We start from the raw sequence: 20,072 nt of genomic DNA, 5'->3' as shown, positions 1-20,072 counted from the left end.
GTCAAATAAAAATATTTTTATTATAATTTAAATAAACAAATTTAGAGTACGTAGTACTAAATAACAACTCTGTACCGACTAGATTAGGTTTACCTCATCGATTTGGCAATAAAATCCAATTAAATTAAAAGTTAAAACGACATACAACAGTTTAAAACAAAAATTTTCCACCCACTCAATCTTTGGTTAAATTTTTAAATATATACCATTCGTAATACTTTTTTTACGCGTTACTGACTGATAATTCACTCGAATTTACCGAAACGTCGTCAACGTTATCTTTAGAATGTTCGATAATTTCATCGGAGCCATTCTTCGGTTGTTGTTGCTGTTGTTGTTGTTGTTGCAATTGTTGTTGTTGTTCTTCCGTCAAATTCCCCGGTAAATAATCCTTCCAAGATCTAAAAAGGTATCTAGTAAACTTCCTCAACTGTCTAAATTTACAATAAGTCGCCCCTTCGGCGCTTTCCGTCTGTTGCGTCTGTATTAAAAAACCCTTTTCCTTGAAAGTTTGTTCTAATTTTTCCCTCTGTAAACTTTTTCTGGATTTTCTCTTCTTAAATCTCATACCGTGATCCTGACTAGAAGATTGCGGCGGGCTGAAAGTAGCCGCGGGTATTTCCGGACTAAGCAGAAACTCCGAGCTCGTTTTGGCGCCGGTGAAATCGGTGGGCGGCGTCGGGTAAATTTTTTCTCCGCTAGCTTGTAGAAAAGCTCCCGTCGACGAACCTTGAGTATTGTTGATCTGTTGCTGTAGCGTTTCCCTAGGGAAAAATTCGTAACCCCTCATCGATTTATCACCGGTACCGCTATAATATCTAAAAAAAACGATTCGTTATTACATAACAAAAAAAAATAAGATTTCGGGTCTTACCTAAAATTCCCCCCCGAATCTACCGACAACATTTTTTTTTCTTGGAGACTCGGCTTGGCTCCTCCAGTGAATTTGAATTTACATATACTGACTTCGGTGGCTGGATTCGTGTTATTTTCAGTCGGTATCGGCGGTATGAATATAGCGGAACGTTTTCGTTTAGTGGGACATTTGTGACTTTCCACCGTCGATGCGTTTCTTTTTTTCCCATCTTGCGTATGCGATGACGGACTGACTGTTTCATCGCGATTATCTGCAAAAATATTCATAGAAACAACCACTCTTCGCGCTATATACTCCAACGGGTATTGCATTATACGTTTTTCGAAATTTAAATGACAAAAAAAAGGGATTTTAATAATGAGAGTTTTCGAAAACTGTGATTATAGATCAGATAGACAAATTTTTGTTTTTCTTCAAGGTTTTATACCGAAAATGCGCCCACTTCGAACTTACTAAATATCTCCGAAAATATCGATTTTCGTAAAAAAAGTTTCAAACAAAAATTGAGGCTCATAAAAAGCTCTACAAAAAAGGTGATATACATTTTTTACGAAAACTTATTATTTTGACTATTATGACCAAATATATCTCGACAGGAGTCAAATTGACTAGCATAACCTAAATATAATTTGATTTTATTATTCAATTGGGGTAAATGAAAATGTTTGCTTTATATTTAGGGTCGTGAGAGCCCAACGTTCCATCCCCACATAGCCTAGTTGCTTTCGAGGTTGATACAATTTTTCGTCTTTAACCTCAAAATCGGTTTCAATATTGACGTTAATCTCTCGAGGTTTGAGGCGAACATTCTTTCAATATCTGATAACGGGAAAAGTCACTAGAGGCTAGATTTGGAGAGAACAACCTTTGCCAACCAATTTTTGAGTCTCTTTAGAGACGCTCCGACACGTGCATATCACTCGGTTAATAATCGATTGGACACCTGTATGAAATATAGATCCAGGTTATCGTCTTCAGAGACTGAAGGTAAACTGACAGTTGGCAGATAAACTGACAGTTGACAGATAAACTAACAGACAACTTGATTGTCGAAATGCGCGTTACACAATGTAATTGTGAGTGTTGGTGTAGTGGTGGTGTAATAGTGTGTTCAGGTCACTGCCTGTCAAATACCATCTTAGAACGATGGAATTGGTAGAAGATGGTATTTCATGAGGTAATAGAGACGTAATTTGAAAAAAAAAAACGATAAAAAGAAGAAAATATCTTCTAGGTATAGGTGCAGAAAGACTTCCCAACAAATCTAACCTAACATTCATTTCCTGAACTTGGTTATCGAAATCCGCGTCATTTAATGTAATTGTAGTGTAATCAGTGTGTTCAGCTCGATCATAGTTTCCGAAAAGTCTTGAAATATAAATAAATTTTACCTTTCGGAGAACCAGGTTTCGGTTTGAGTGTTTTAGGTACCAATTTCCTCAATTCGCTATGATCTTTAATGGACGTCGTTTTGTTTTCGGGGGGTGGTTTCGGACTGTGGTTATTAGGAAGAATATAATTATTTCCAGAGGTCATTCTTTGGTACATCATCAATTGTTGTTGAAGAGCTACTGGATGAATAAAAACTCCGGCGTTAGACCAATAGACGTATCCTCCAGGTCCCGTCGTACCTTCAGCCGTCTTTAGAGGATCGAGAGGAGGAACGATTTCCGGTGGTATCGTCGGAAACATCGATTCGGTTTTGGAGGGATTGTCGGGACTGGGCGATTCTTGAATTAACTCTACGTCTTCGTCCGAATGCGGTTCTGATTTTATTTCGGATGTATACGTATTGTCGTTTTTTTTCAACAGTCTTATTTTCAAATGGTTCAGGTCCCTGATACAAAGATTAAGCGGTTCGTCTTGATTAGATTTTTCCTCCTTCGAACTCCTCTTATTCCTATTGTATTCTTGGGTCAGTCTTTTTTCGAGTAAACTAGATATGATCCTATTCTGAACGTCGCTTCTATTTAGATTATCGTCTTTCATTTCTATCGAATTTTGTTTTTTTACAACACCGTTGTCTGTGTAATTACCCGGATTGGGCGTACCGGGGAAGATGGTGCCGTAATTTTTGTAAATCAGATGACATATATCGGCTTTCTTCGGTTTACGACCCCTCCTCGGTTTGGAATTGTCCAAAGTCATCTCTCCCATATAAGGTAGATCTTGATATTTCACGACTCTGGAATTTTGAGCTACCGAAGGTTGATTCGTATTAACTACCTGAAATTAAACGATTAATTAGAAGAAAAAAAACGAATAAATTATTACGTAGACTTACGGAATTTAACGGTGATTGATTGTTACGTTCGATACCGGTGAGATATTTCTTTTGCATTTCATTTTGAACGTCAGTTATCCTTTGTAACCAACTCTTGATAGATTCGTTTGGATTTTGAACGGGTATCCTACTAAATATGTTATCTTTTGAAGGAGATGGATCGAATTCGTCGAGTTCTTCCGACGATTCGTGACTAGTTACTTCAACTTTTTCAATATCGTCCTCCAAATTGATACCTTTATATTTGGTAGCGTCAAATTCTAACCTAATAAAAACAATATATTCAAATCGAAATTCGGCATACGATTTTTTATATATAGACGCACCCAATTTCGTCGGTTTGGGGTTCATCTTTGATTTTGGAATGGCTCAGATCATTTTCGTTTTTGTAAGTCATTTCGGCTTTCATGCACATCAACTCTTCCACTTCATCTGCTTGCATTGTTGCCTTTGCTACGAAACAAATCACATTCGTGATAATCAGTTGATTCATTATCAAAATTACCGAAAAAATTGGTGACAGAAAAATCGAATCCCTGTGGAACACCGATGAAAACGAAGATGATCTTCAAAAACAAAGGAATCAAATATAAATCGAATGATCAACGATAAACTGGGAAAAGTAGCATTCTAACCACGAAAGAGGTGGAATGACAACCTAGAGGAAAGATATCGAAACAGGGAATCGATTTATTATGGAAGAAATAAGGTTTGAAAATGGTATAGCCTCGAAAGACATTCAAAAAGGAATTATTTAACTAATATACATAAAAAAGGCAGCCAAGAATGTGACAACTACAGACCCCTTTATTTTATTGGATACCGTGGCGGGAATATTGGGAATCATGGGAAAAGAATAAGGGAAAAACTAAAAGAAATTCAGTTCAAACGTCGATTCAATACTAACACAAAAGAGGCAAAATTCATAATAAGATTTACATCGGAGAGAAAGAACGAAGATAATTGGCTAAAAAGTTCCTTGTTAAGAGGAGAAGGAGTGGAGATAAAAAGAAAAACTAAATCAGAGAAAAAACGAAGATAATTGGCTGAAAAGTTCCTTTTTAAGAGAAGAAGGAGTGGAGATAAAAAGAAAATCTAAACCAGAGAGAAAGAACGAAGATAATTGGCTGAAAAGTTCCTTTTTAAGAGAAGAAGGAGTGGAGATAAAAAGAAAATCTAAACCAGAGAGAAAGAACGAAGATAATTGGCTGAAAAGTTCCTTGTTAAGAGAAGAAGGAGTGGAGATAAAAAGAAAATCTAAACCAGAGAGAAAGAACGAAGATAATTGGCTGAAAAGTTCCTTGTTAAGGGGAGAAGAAGTGGAGATAAAAAGAAAAACTAAATCAGAGAGAAAGAACGAAGATAATTGGCTGAAAAGTTCCTTGTTAAGGGGAGAAGGAGTGGAGATAAAAAGAAAAACTAAATCAGAGAGAAAGGAAGAAGATAATTGGCTGAAAAGTTTCTTGTTAAGGGGAAAAGGAGTGGAGATAAAAAGAAAAACTAAATCAGAGAGAAAGGAAGAAGATAATTGGCTGAAAAGTTTCTTGTTAAGGGGAAAAGGAGTGGAGATAAAAAGAAAAACTAAATCAGAGAGAAAGGAAGAAGATAATTAGCTGAAAAGTTTCTTGTTAAGGGGAAAAGGAGTGGAGATAAAACGAAAAACTAAATCGGAGAGAAAGGAAGAAGATAATTGGCAAAAAAGTTCCTTGTTAAGAGAAGAAGGAGTGGAGATAAAAAGAAAATCTAAACCAGAGAGAAAGAACGAAGATAATTGGCTGAAAAGTTCCTTGTTAAGGGGAGAAGAAGTGGAGATAAAAAGAAAAACTAAATCAGAGAGAAAGAACGAAGATAATTGGCTGAAAAGTTCCTTGTTAAGGGGAGAAGGAGTGGAGATAAAAAGAAAAACTAAATCAGAGAGAAAGAACGAAGATAATTGGCTGAAAAGTTCCTTGTTAAGGGGAGAAGAAGTGGAGATAAAAAGAAAAACTAAATCAGAGAGAAAGAACGAAGATAATTGGCTGAAAAGTTCCTTGTTAAGGGGAGAAGGAGTGGAGATAAAAAGAAAAACTAAATCAGAGAGAAAGGAAGAAGATAATTGGCTGAAAAGTTTCTTGTTAAGGGGAAAAGGAGTGGAGATAAAAAGAATAACTAAATCAGAGAGAAAGGAAGAAGATAATTGGCTGAAAAGTTTCTTGTTAAGGGGAAAAGGAGTGGAGATAAAAAGAAAAACTAAATCAGAGAGAAAGAAAGAAGATAATTGGCAAAAAAGTTCCTTGTTAAGAGAAGAAGGAGTGGAGATAAAAAGAAAATCTAAACCAGAGAGAAAAAACGAAGATAATTGGCTGAAAAGTTCCTTGTTAAGGGGAGAAGAAGTGGAGATAAAAAGAAAAACTAAATCAGAGAGAAAGAACGAAGATAATTGGCTGAAAAGTTCCTTGTTAAGGGGAGAAGGAGTGGAGATAAAAAGAAAAACTAAATCAGAGAGAAAGAACGAAGATAATTGGCTGAAAAGTTCCTTGTTAAGGGGAGAAGGAGTGGAGATAAAAAGAAAAACTAAATCAGAGAGAAAGGAAGAAGATAATTAGCTGAAAAGTTTCTTGTTAAGGGGAAAAGGAGTGGAGATAAAACGAAAAACTAAATCGGAGAGAAAGGAAGAAGATAATTGGCTGAAAGTTCCTTGTTAAGGAAGAGAAGGAGCGAAAATGAAAAGAGAGCGTCCACGGAAAAAATAGATAGAAGCTTGTAAAAAAGATTTAGAAAAACTAGGAATAGACAACTGACATGAAACTTCCATTAATGAAAGTAGATGTAGAAAAGCAACAGTCTCGATTTAGAAAAAGCTTTGACACAAATAAAATGAAACATCTGTGGAGGATATCAGAATGGAAGGGAATGAATAAAAGGCTTTTAATTAGACAAAGAAATCATAGAAAGAAGAATAAGTATAGAAAGAAATTATAAGAAGTGATACCAGAAACAAAAGATCGAAAGAAAATTTTTGACGACAACTACGTTATACAAAATTAACTCGATTACAACGCTGGAAGTTTAACAGCAAGGATTCGAATCAGGAAAATCCTTCGTGGATAAAGTATGGTTGTGAAATCCATAAAAAATCAGCATACTCATACTTCATCGACCTCCCTAAAGCGTTTGACCGTATTAAACCAGAAGTTGTATCGTATAAAGTAACAATCAGACTTATAATGATCTATAAACATCTTAAACAAAAAAACTCTTGAAGATGACACCAATAGACCGCTAAAGTAGCAAAAATATCAGACGATCAACCAAGATGAAAGAATGAGCGGGAAAAGAATAATAAAAAAATATTCGAAACTGTAAGGATATGAACCAGAAGTAGAGGAAGGTAAAGGAAGACCTGGATACATGAAATCAACAAAGTTATTACGAATAGGGTAAAGAAACTATACGAAGTGATACCACAAACGAAAGATAGTAGTAATAAATCCGAAATTTTTTAATACAATCCAAAAATAAAAATGACAATTAAACAGTAGATAATTCATTCCCATATTGTCCAGTTTTTAAAAATACTCGAGACATTCGATATGCACGTACCGAATTAACCTGCTTTTAGAATTTATATTTAGGTCAGTTTTCCCTAAATTGTTTACAGTGCAATTCAGACGTGCTATTTTTGATTTAATATTATCAACTTCCTAAGATTTTCCTCCGAATATTATGCAAAACTCATCGATTATAATACATCCTTAAGGATAATTCACACTATTCCGAACGATTTCCAGATCGGCGGGATTGAAATATTTGGAGTAAAGAGGAGATAATACGGGGGTTGAAAACGATAAATCGTCGGGAGACGACGAAATAAAACTATATATACCAGAAAGGTAAAAAGTTTCCATAGGTTTCCAAAAAGGTTTACGATACTGTGAACAGAAATTATTTGCGCAGCATTATGAACGATTTTAGTGTTACCAAAATGATACTAGAACATTCAAAAACGAAGTTAAAGGCAAATTAAAGAATATCAGATCAATAAAGGACTAAAACAAGGATATCCTTTATCAACTACGATGTTCGATGTCGTAATAGAATTGTTAGTACGTAAAATCGGTTTAAACAGAATAAGGACACAAATAACAAGGACAATACGTGCACAAAGGATGTAGTAATACATAAATCGAAGTTCATGATAATAACTACAAAGGAAATGTGCAATGAGAAGTTTTTCAATACGATTGAATGAAGAAAAAGCAATGAAATTAGAACAATTCAAAAATTATGTATATCTTGGAGTGATTAAGAAGGAAGACGGTGACGGGAGAGGAAATCTAGATGCAAGGATGAAGATTGGGGTTACCGAATGCGATAAGTTTTAAAAAAATTTCCAGGAAGGCGAAGTTACATCGATACAAAACCATAATAAGATCAACAGTAAACTAGGAAGTGAAACGTAGAATTTTAACAAAGAAGAGAAAGAGAAATTAGATATATGGAAAAGGAAAATACTAGGGGGTAAAACGGAGGAAGAATTATGTCTGAGAAGAACAAAAAACGAAGTACGGAATTTATTTGGAGAAGAAGAATTAGGCAAAATAATAAGATCCAAAAGAATAGTGCTGAATGACGTACAGATCAACGGAAGGATGTAGAACAAGAAAGAAGAAGAAAAAAAGGAAGACCGTGAAAAAGATAATACGAAGAGGTGGAGGATAGCTTAAAAGAGAGAGAGAGAAAAGAAACCAGAATTTGAAAACGAAGGTAAAAAATAGGAAATAGTGGAAAGGCATGACTTCCATGCTATAGGTATAAAAGGGCTGCGTGTAGTGTAAATATTTGCACAAATTGAATCAAGATGGGAAATTTGGTTAATTAAATTTTATTTTTTGGTATTTTCCAAAGAAATTAAATATGAATTTATATAAATATTCGTGAAATAATCATTTTCATGATTGTAAAATGAGTAATTGAAATTTTTATTTTTTTCGGAAATATATCAATCGAAAATTTTCCAAAGTTCAAGTAAATCTGAATATTTATTAAATTTTTAATAAAAAAAAGTTTCACAAGACCAAAATTCGTATATGAATTAAAAATTTATACAATTTCGTCAATTAACTTTCCAAACACGAACGAAATTATTAGTTATTAAAAAAACTCACTTTCACTTATGTCATCCAACATTTTGTGATAATTTCGAACAACACTAAAATCACATTTTCATCAATTCCACGTGGAAATTTTGAATTTCGACAAAATTCGTCACTAGATTATATTCTCAACCGCTAGAAAAAATTCTGTATATCAGAATTTACGGGATAAAAACCATCTTCGAAAAAGATTTGCACGGTGAGCTTACTGTTTCCCGTGTAAGGCGTCCGCCGGTTTATTTTCGGCGTCGGGACGCCTTTCCTGCTCCCCTCTCGCGGTTTTTCAGTATATTCTAAAAATGGCCGTGGTGTAACCCGAGCTAGTACCTTAAATGGAACTGCACGGGCTTTTCTCAGTTATTAATAAACCTGTTCTTATATTGCTCAAGTAGCTCTTTGACGGTTTATACTTTTTCGGACGCCAGTGGCGTCGCCGGCGTCCCAAAAATAACTTTTCCAAAATAATACAACAATAATAAATTGTAAAGTAGGTTAATTTACGACGATAGTAAATATTCGCGCTCGCGGATTCATTATATAACAAAAATTAATGTTTCCGTATACAGGGGCGGTACAAAAACAATGAATACCATCAAAATGGTTGAAATACGAGTTGATTGCACTTTCTAGGAAACCGGACGCTAAAAACAACGAAAAGTACGATCAACATCAACAAGCATTGTTGTCAGTACAAGTCCTGATACGTAAATTCATAATTAATGGACCAAGAAAAGGCATTCGATCGAATGAAACATAAAAAAAATATAGAGATACTCAAACAGAAAGGAATTAACGCTAAAGAACACATAAACTATTGTATTTGGTGACAATTTAGAAGATTTACAAAAAATTTAGCAGTACATTGTGTCAAAAAGACAAAATTCACAATTATAAGTAAAAATAGGATCACACAGGAAGCCAAAATGCTCAAAATACTAAGTTTTCTCTGTTCTGTTTTATGAAATTATGCCCTGGACTTTGAACGAAGATATGAGCAAAAATTATTCCCAGGACCGTCCTCGGAAGAATGAAAAAAGTATCCGAATATGCATCGCTCCAAGTCATCTTGCAAAAACAAAATATTTAGAAGAAGATGTGCAAGAAGAAGACGAACATCCTGGTATAAAAACCTGTCATGTTGATCGCCAACATCCGTCTCGAGACGACAATACTAAGAGACGTACAGCAACTATTCGAATTAGTATTTATTCTACGACAATTCCTTCGGAAATACGAAGATTATAACAAACTAGTTTTCCTGTGCTTCGTTATTCAACATGACAATGGATGAAAGCGAAAAAAAGCTGCGGTTAGGCACACCTGTAAAGTAAGAGTTCCGGGACGACTTATTTGCAAGCTCATTTTCGTAGTGAATGAAAAGTGGAAAATCGCGTTTTATGGTGACGTTACAAGAAATATATTAAGAATAGAGCGTTTTTTTACGTGGAGATACGGTTACAGGATCAGAAGAACGAGGATCGAAGACCCAGACCAGTCTCACTCATCACCTAACCTAAGCTAACTTAATTAACTTAATTCAACGTTCTTTGTTTTTGGATACAACGCGTCAAGTTCCTTGGGAGCTGCAAGTTCTGAGGTACATTTTTGGTGCGCTGTAGATATTTTCGTAACTCTTGAACTCGAAGCTCCAGTATATTCCTCGATTTTAGGTTGGATTTGATTAGGCAACGAATTGCTGCACTTATGACGCCATAAGGAAAATGAAGATAATCTTCAAAGATCAAAAGGAACATGGAAAAACAAAGTTGTATCCATAAAAAAAGTCTTTTCGAATGTCTTCCTAGACGTAGCGCAGGAATTTGATGAGGTGTGTCATGGAAGACACTACAAATTGTGCAAATTTCGGCCAAAACAGTTTTTAGAACTATTTAAGTCCTACATTTTAGTAGAACTTTTAGAACATCCGTGGTATTGTACCATTAGAGCCTACAAGGGAAAATTTTGGAAAAAAAGATCCAAATACTGCAAAAAAGAAGAGGAACTGCTTGGTATTGGATCGAGGAATTTCGTACAACAATAATAAGAAGAAAGATACGAAAAATACCTGATACAGGTACTAATTCGAGAGGTGCAATTTTAGATTGGTGAGAATTTCAAAAGCGAACAGAATTTTTGCGTGGAAAATTAAAATTTTTTACATTTTGGGAGAGTTAATTTTAGAAAACAGGGACACGTTGTATTATAATTACAGTTCGATGAAAATAAATCGAAAATTTATTTGGGAATTAACCGTAACGGAACGAAGTATAAGCGAAAAATATTGGACAAACAAAATATGAAATCGATTTAGATTTTCTGTTTTGTCGGACACTTTTTGGTATGAAAACGCTTCTTTTTCACTACTTTTTGGCTTCAATAACAATTATTATGATTATTAGTTAGTTTTTCCGACGTCAATAACAAAAATTACCGTCAGTTAAAGAATAATGGAAGTGATATAGACAAACGAAACTTACCGAAATAAATGATCCATATTATTAAATATAATATTAAGAAAATTCCACGTTTCAACCCCCCGACACAATAAACTTTATAAAAACCAACAAATCACTTGACGATAATAACAATATTTCATTTATGAATCACTATTTTCGGAAAAATCCTTTTGAAAATAATTCATTAGATGTTTTTAATGTTATTGGAGACTGTGAACAGAAAACATCGTCTTTCTGGCTTGCATGTTTCAATTTACTGCATTAATCACGTAAATACTTGAAGAATGTGTAGGTTTTCATTCAGGGCGGGCATGAAGGTTTCAGTTAATTCGACTGGTCGTTAGATACTTTCCTAATTTGCGATAATTTTTGTTAATCGAAATCGGGCAGTTGTTAATTCGTACTACAATCGAAGTAAATATTCATATTTCGAGGCTGAAAGTTGAAGATTATTCCAGGGGTAAACCTGCACATGAAATGCAAGTCATAATGCCCGTGGCGTAGCATCACGGCGCGCAGTTCAGAGATTTCATATGCAGCTGAACGAATCTTCAACTTTCCGCCTCGAAATGAAGAAAAAGTTGATTTCCCATACGTCAGGAACTTTTCCCTCAGTCGAAAGTGCGCGTTTTTTGCGCCTATTTCGAGGCATAAAATTGAAGATTCGTGCAGCGTTCGAAAAGCTGCACATGTCAGCAGTTCAGACTTTCGTACTATACCAAGGTATAAAGAAAAGTTGTTTATATAAACATTTTTAAGTAAATAAAAAAACTAATTAGGAAATGCGCAGTGCAGATTTTCATATTCAGCTTTTCGAATGGGTGAATCTTCAACTTTATGCCTCGAAATAGTCGCAAAAAATGTGCACATTCAACTGAGGTATAAGAGAAAAGTTCCTGACATAGAAAATCAATGCGCTTTTTTTGCGGCTATTTCGAGGTATAAATTTGAGGATTCGAGAATTCGAAAAGCTGCAAATGAAAATCTGAACTGCTGACATGTGCAGCTTTTCGATTGCTGCACGAATCTTCAATTTTATGTCTCGAAATAGGCGCAAAAAACGTACACTTTCACTGAGGCATAAAGAAAAGTTTTTGATGTATAGAAAATCAACTTTTTCTTCATTTCGAGGCGGAAAGTTGAAGATTCGTTCACTAGTAAAGCTGCACACGAGCGTTTTGAGCTGAAAACTATAATGCCCGAGGCGTAGCTTTTCTTTATGCCTCAATGCGCAGTTTTTTGCGGTTATTTCGAGGCATAAAGTTGAATATTCGCGCATTCGAAAAGCTGCATATGAAAATTTTAACTGTGCATTTCCTAATTATGCCATAGTTTTTATATTTCCTTTAAAATGTTTATTAAAACAATTTTTCTTTATACCTTGGTATAGTACGCATCTTCTGCGCCTATTTCGAGACGTAAAGCTGAAGATTCTTGAATTGATAAAGCTGCACATGAAAGTCTGAACCTGTTGACATGTGCAGCTTTACCAATGCAAGAATCTTCAGCTTTACGCCTCGAAATTGACGCAAAAATGCGTACTTTCAATCGAGGCATAAAAAAAGTTGTTTTCATAAACAATAAAACTAGGTTGGTGAGGGCCATCTACAAAAGATGGATAATGCAGTGTCAGTTGAGAAAATTCGGGAAAGTGAAATACCAGAGGAAAAAGGAAGATCACGAAGTAACATGGGATAAGACGCAAAGAAGAATCTTGAAAAAGAAGAAAATGTCGTAGGTCAAAACGAAACTTTTCATCAGGAGTTAACTAAGTAGTAAAATTAACATCTCTACATTCTATAGGGTAAAAAGGTAACATATTGTATTTAAAATTAATTTAAAGACATTTTTGTAAGTTTTTATGCTTCTTAATTAATATTCTAATACTAAATCTAATCGAATTCGTCATAATTTTAAATCAACATTCAAAAATTAGAAAAACTAATAATTATGGATGTATTATATATAATACCCAGTCGAATTGACAATATTCCAATAGACTAGCGTTCGCAGAACAACTTTTATGAAAATAGCCGCTGAACGCGTTGCACGTAGCTGTCAAGTGTGCACGTGGGTGGACCAGTGTTTCTATCCGATTCTGCCTTTATCCCCACTTTATTCAACAACTCGTACGGTTCCGAACAGTCCTGAGTAGTAAAATAAAAAAGTTCGAACAAACTTCTCCTATAATCTCGCCTCGAATATCTCGAAAATTTATTTGTATAACTCTGGCCATAATTTTTATTCGGTTTTCCACTTCTCTTAGTGATAATCTCCCGCCACGTTAATATTAACACCTTTTAGAAGACGAGGAATTGGTATTTGATTTACAAATTGATCGAAAATAGATTTTTAGAATTTTCAAATATTTTCGAATAAGTGAAATGTGAAATTATTGCAAAGTAATCATTTTTTTTTTTCGAAATTTTCAACCTTATTTTGAAACCCCAAAGGTATAGAAGTAAATTGCCCCCAATCCAATATTTTAGACACCTCTATACGTTTATGCTTTTTATCTGGGACATCCCGTATATTATATTCCACCAAATTCGTAACATCGTCTGTGGGAGCTCACGTAAAAAATTCATCAAACAATATAAAGCCTTTTATAATATTTATCAAGTATTATCTTCATTAATTGACGGCCTCTCGAAAATTTTGAATGAATAGAACGTTTTCTGAATTGGACGCACCTTATTTTACTTTGTTTATCGATTGTGTAAATGGAACGTGATTAAAAAAATTATGTAAAGTCATTAAAATAAAATAAATATGTAAATAACGAAGATCGTAGCTAATTTGTCTACATGGTCAATTAGAATGTCATTAAAACGTTCGTCAAATACGGTCAACGATTGGTAATTACCGTATCCGACGTGACCTCTAACGGACATTTACATAAAAGAGAGTGAATTTTAACGAAACACGGGGTTGTAAAGGAGAAACTAAAATTCGGTAATACCACTTCGAAAAATATTTAATGAACAATGTATACACACAACGAAATTTATGTAGAATCGCCTTGTAAATAGAAATTTATTTACTAGTAAGAGTACGAGGGTTGCCTGATTTATTTCGTACAACTTTTGATATTGAAGCAACAGAACAACATACACAAAAATATGTACAAAGCTAAGTCGCGCGTGTCGAATCTCTAGGAGCAGCGTAACTCCTCTGAAATCTCGTTTTTTCGATTCAACACGTCTCACTTGGGTTCATGTAATTAAGGAATAGAAGGGTATGGAATGAAATAATGTAAAAGGTAGAAGAACTTGGCATTGTAGGTTTTTCCTAATACGTGTACCAGGTATATCGAAGTTAACTTCATGTTAATAGGACTTCAAGGAGGTTATATAAGAAAGGTGTTTAGGGAAATGTTCGAAAAATGAAAAATGTGTACCTGTATTATGTATTTTTAAATGTGAGAACACAAGGCTAGGTCGCCACAACTTGTATACTGTTTTTATATTGAATTTATTCAGGTTAAGGCGAATTCTATTTACGAATTTTGGAATAAAAATAATAATAAATAGAAAAGTTATAATACTGGTCATGAAACAGCGAAAATCTTTACAAAAAGAGATAGGAAACGCCCTACTGATAACTGAATAGTAAACATAAATGTCCAGGTCCGCATTGCAATATTTAATTTTCACAATCAGTGAATTATTTAAAAGTATAGATAAACAACAACAACACAATGGAATTCCTGGTTACTTAATTGAATATAACTGAAAAAATGATATTTCTAAGTTACAAATAAAGCTTTAAAGCAACAAATTCGTCTTCGTATTTAATTTTACTAAAATTATCTTCGCTTAATGTATTAAGTACAACCAAGGGACGATTCTTTCGGTCATTTTGTCTGTGATCAATGGATCGATGGATGGAAAGGTAAAATTTCTCAACAGTTTTCAATATCTCAGTATTTTTCATAAAATTTTGAAGACATTTTGCTGAATGATACGAATATGACACAAGGCAAGTTATTGGATCCATTCAAGTTGAAAATATCAATTCAAAATAACGAATTCAATATTAAATCAGAATCTGACTTCAACTTTTGTGGATTCTAAGGTGATTTCAAAACAAACATCTCGTTATTTTAGTAGAAACGTATAGAACCATATTCGAAACCCACGTAAAATACGAATATAGAAAATATGTAGGCTCAATGTATATATACTCGTTTTGCGAATAGGAAAAATATCAGTTTCGACCTTCGAAAAGGTATGTAGTTAATGGATTGCTTAAAATTTTATACCTGTCAATACAATTATAAATGTGATTGATTCTTGATCATTTGTATAAATCAAAAATCTACTACCTACTTTATAATTAAAATGTAAAGACATACCGAGTGAATCGATCATTATTTCGATCAACAATTAGAGAATAAGAAAGAACTTTACTCAAAAATAAGTCACGTGACTTAAAATTAAACCAATGATTACATAAACTGCTAGTTTCGACGAGAAATTAAAACATACAAGAGGCATAACAACTTCATAATTCATCGACTGCTTATAATGATTCCAAAATAATTTTTTTCCAATTAAAATCTTCTCTCTTTTATAATATCCTTTGATATATTTTCTCATCCTGGCTCTAGGTTGTCATTCCACCTCAACGTTTACAATCCTGTCAATTATTTTTCATTTTGCCTGCAGTACTTCTGGCACTGTTGTCGATCCCGAGCCTGGAATAAAGAAGAATGAGAAGTTAGTACGGATATGGGGACTGAATTAACAATGACAGTCAGGATTGCCAACTCCGGGCGACAAAAATCCGAGACAATAAATCCACCCTCTTTACATCGTGACTGTTTTTATAGAGATGATTTATTTTTGTTTGTTTACATTCTAGAAACATAATTATCTCGAAATTCCTTGGATATAAATAAGAGATGGTTTAGCAGCAGTAAATGTTATTTATTAATTAATTTACCGTATAAATAAATTACGCACGTTTAAATAAATGAAAATAAAAGTAACTAGAGTTTCGACATTGAAATGAATTTATTATCCCATCAAATATTTGACGGTGAATATTCATGAATTTCTTAAATCGAACATAATTTTTAATATAAACAAAATTCTAATATCGATAACCATATTAAGACACACCTAATTTCCAAAATACTTAATACAAAATGTGGGCGTTCGTAAGAGGTCATTGCATGAGCCACTTCGAGAAATGTAAAAGAAAACCAGGTGCACTTGTCAATTATAATATTTAAACGACGCTATTTACTTTGCATAAAAGTAAATGAGCGCTTGTCAACGGACTTTTTTACATTTCAATATTGTTTCTAATGAGAAAAAATTACAAAACGAAAAAAATTACGAAATATCTAATGAAAATGCTAAATTACTACAGAATCAAGCTGAATGAAAATGGATAGAATAAAAGAATGGGATGTAATAAAATGGAAAATGAAGATGGTAGTTATAATCCTACTGTAGATGTACACGGGAATCGAGAGACCAATGTGGCAGTGGTTTGGTATACTAGAAATAGTCTGAACACCACGAGGAACAATCTCTTGAACGCTGAAAGACTGGCTTGCATATGTGCAACCGGAATCGTTAGATCGTGACTAACAGCTGCACTAGATGTGATTCAAAACCTCGCACCAATAACCAAACTTGAGATATGCCTTAGGACGAAATACCAAAAAAGTTTAGCTTTGAAAAAAAAATTCAACTCAATAATAAATTGATTAGAAAGCAGCAGATAGAACTGGAATAGGAATAGAGCATTTTTCAAGCAGAAGTTTATGCTTTAGAGCTTTAAGCTCAAATGTCATAAGATCCAAATTCCAAATTGGGGTATCATATAAACTGCGCCCCAAGGGATCTATAAGTTAATAAAACAGCTGATAGATTCGTTAAAGCAGGGACAGAAAAACCCTTCACAGCACCTGAACCCTTCTGTGGTATCATCTACAATAGAAAATGCATTGGGAAAAATTTAGGTAGGGGTGAAACCAACCTAGAGGAACAGAGACAGGCAAAGACTCTCCTGGAAAACTATTATAACCAGAGAAGATCCGCTGAATGCATCAGGTTAAGTAAAACCTAGGAATACTAACAGGTGTCTCCTTAATGAACATTCGCTAGAATAAGTACAGATTGCAATGTGCAGATTCTGTTCTGCAGAGGGGACTGGGAAGAAAAACAAATAATTAACAATCACGCTATAAATCAAAATTTGAAAATATGGAATTTTTAATAATAATAATAAACTACGATTCTCTAAATTTGAAAGCGAATAAGTGAATTGAGCCAGCAGATTTTGAGTTGAATAAGTGTCTAATGGCATTATTTCTATTGGATATCGAGAATCAGCTCACCATTCCTTATGGGGAACCAACTTCATTCCTTAAGAGCTGTTAATCATATAGTTAAGTGATTCAAAATGTCCTTTATTTATAACTAGCCACATTAATTTTGTCATCACCAATGAACTATTTATATCAATTTTGTATATTGTCAACTATAACCCCATCTTCAATTATTAATTCTTATCTTATATTAATGTGACTCTAAACGACCTTAAATACCCTTATCTACTGATTTTATAATTATTATTGTATACGATAAGATTTAGTATTTAAGGTAGCTTGTACACTGATACACTGTTCTTAATAGTTTGACATTCGTCGAGTACGCTAGTCAGATGATTAAAATTAACTTTATTTATTTATTTTTTGCTTAATAAATAGTCTGTTTTTGGGAATTGAGCTGTGTTTTTTTTATATAAAATGGTATAAATCATTATATAAGTAACGCTTCGTATATTAGCAGGAATCTATAAACACATGTTCAATTAACACCTTCGCGATATTAAACGAGTTTTTTTTCTTTTCTGTATGTGTTTGTGAATCTTTAATGAACGTTCTAGAGACTAAAACGGAATATTACCAAGTAAATGTAAGTTGAAAAATCGGAATCCCACGTTTCTTACGAACGATGAAATATTGCAGTTTTCATACCGGTTCTACTGCTACCTACAGTATCATTTTTCGACTTGTATTTATTAGAATGATTGTATGTAGGCTAAATACTTTATTGGGAGAAAAAATTTAAAGAAAAAACGACGCCATTCGTCAATATCAAAATCATATGAACGTATAAGTTTTTATCGTTAATTAATTTTTAAACGCCCCGGTAGATATTGTATATTTAGTGTATAAAACGCGAGTGTTATTTCACGTATCGGGTTAGGCTTAATTACGATTTTTAAAAAACAATTTTTGTATATTTTATATACTAGTTTTTAAAATATGACGTTATTGGGTAATATTTTAAATGCAACACCCTGTATCTATCATTTTTTTGGTAGATATAATATTACTGATAACAATTTTTGAGGTTCAATTGTGAGTACTAATATTAATATAACAAGTGTGCTGAAAAATGTTCATAAATTTTTTTGTGACACTCGTATTTTAAAAGATATTTATAATTAGAATATTATTAATTAAGCCGGAGCTGAGTGAGTAAATGTGAAAGAATCACTTTATTTATAATACAATTGCTTTTGGAAATACAAAGAAATCGTTACATGAGACCGATGATTTTTTTAATGATACATATCCTGACGGAATTCCTCATATTTCCAAATGTAAAGTATCTCGAAATTTGAGATATTTTAATAAGACTGGTGTTTTGACATAATAATTTTTCATTTAAATTTATAAACATTTCACAAATGTAACCCATACAGAAATACAATCTCTTGTGTGTAATTCCGTTCTTTAATTTCACCCTCCATTATACTAATATTAATGTAACTGTGAAAAGTCATAACTTTAGCTAATTAAATATTGAAAGTTTATTATATTCATTTATGGTACACGATCTTAATGGGGACCTACATAATAGATGATTGATTCCAGGTGTCCCTTGAACGTCTACTGATTTTGTTAATGCAGCGGAATGTAAAAAATAAAAATTTTCAATAGAACATTCTATGCCGAGTCATCAATATTTTTTATATAAATTAATCAAATCAAAATTTGTGTTCTATTAAATAAAAGTGAGTTTTCAAAAGAAGATTCGTATTTCGTTCGTTTAAATATCGAAAAAATGTCATTGGAAATTAAAAATAGATATTTTTTTGTCGATACAAGCGCCTACACACAAAATTTTTTGTATAAAGTAGTACGACTTTTAATAAATAACCAAATTGCCTACGAGATAATCTTAAAAGTATTTAGAATGTCGTTTGATTCGTCGATATATTATACAGATTATTTGATGTCAGCAAAAACCTACGTTTTCATTTTAATATTATTTTGGGAAGTATCGCATCGCCGAAAATCTCTTTAAGCGTGAAATAGCCGTTGACACGGTTCTTTTCCTTTTATAACGTCAAGACTTTCGACTATAAGTTTATGGTTAATTATTTTGTTTTGCATAACAGAAATTTTTGATTATTGAGGGGGTCAATTCGAAAATTGAGCCAAACACAATGCAAAAAAATAATCAATAATTCAACTAACGTACTGGACGAAAATCAAACTATTAAGAGCCCTTACAAACTGCCTTAAACACTAAATCCTTCTGCATACAAAAGATGTAACTAATAAAAGAAATGAATATTTATGGATGTTACAGTGAATATAAAATAAAATTAAGTAAGTTGATAGGTTAATGGTACTTCAAATGTCTATGGTACACTTGGAATCGCTTAACTATGAGGTTGGTTCACATTAGGTCAGTGTACAAGTTGCCTTAAGTAATAAATCTTAACGTATACAATAATATTCGGTAGACAAGTTATGGTGCTTCACAGTTACATTAATATAGGACGAAAATTAGGTAACTCGAGATGATTCATTAATGGAGGGCGAATTAAGGGACACTTTGTATCACTCAACTGTATGATGAACAGATCCTAATGGTTCCCATCAGGATTGGTGAGATAATTGAGTAGTAATTACTGAGGTAAGTAATTACTGCCATAAAAAGTAATTCCTGTCGGATTTTTCCAATTTTTGCTTTTTTTCATAATGATTATCATTGAGATCACTTATAAAAACTCTTCATTATCATTACAGACAGATTTTAACAGTTTTTGAGCTTCTTTTGTCATTTTTTTACCTCTATGTGGGTGTTAAAGATTCAAGTTCCACTACAGTAAGTAATTACTACCATAAAAAGTAATTCCTGTTGGATTATTCCATTTTAAGCCTTTTTTCATAATTATTATCATTGATATCAATTATAAATCGTCCTCATTATCATTATAGACAGATTTTAACATGTTTTGAACTTCTTTCATCATTTTTTTAGACTCTATTTGGTGTTGAA

At 33.2% G+C, this 20,072-nt stretch overlaps 1 protein-coding gene across 3 annotated transcripts in view; it reads right to left on the bottom strand.

Moving 5' to 3' along the window:
• Nucleotides 1–20,072, bottom strand: part of LOC130892911 (uncharacterized) — a 31,257-nt gene continuing 11,185 nt past the window's right edge. The window contains exons 2-7 of one of the 3 annotated variants that reach the window (XM_057798613.1): nt 15,243–15,451; nt 3,488–3,614; nt 3,162–3,426; nt 2,269–3,103; nt 875–1,127; nt 1–818 (exon numbers count right to left, since the gene is read on the bottom strand). In XM_057798613.1, coding sequence (XP_057654596.1) covers nt 224–818; nt 875–1,127; nt 2,269–3,103; nt 3,162–3,426; nt 3,488–3,603 — 2,064 coding nt within the window. In that variant the 5' untranslated portion in view covers nt 3,604–3,614; nt 15,243–15,451 and the 3' untranslated portion in view covers nt 1–223. Of the gene's footprint in view, nt 819–874; nt 1,128–2,268; nt 3,104–3,161; nt 3,427–3,487; nt 3,615–8,308; nt 11,026–15,242; nt 15,452–20,072 lie in introns of those variants that run through there. The other 2 variants (XM_057798611.1, XM_057798612.1) reach the window with 2 other exon arrangements.

The sequence above is a fragment of the Diorhabda carinulata genome, chromosome 4, assembly GCF_026250575.1.
Source record: "Diorhabda carinulata isolate Delta chromosome 4, icDioCari1.1, whole genome shotgun sequence".
NCBI lineage: Eukaryota > Metazoa > Arthropoda > Insecta > Coleoptera > Chrysomelidae > Diorhabda > Diorhabda carinulata.
The sequence above is the reverse complement of the archived record's forward strand: the minus strand, read 5'-3'. Positions and strand labels throughout refer to the sequence as shown.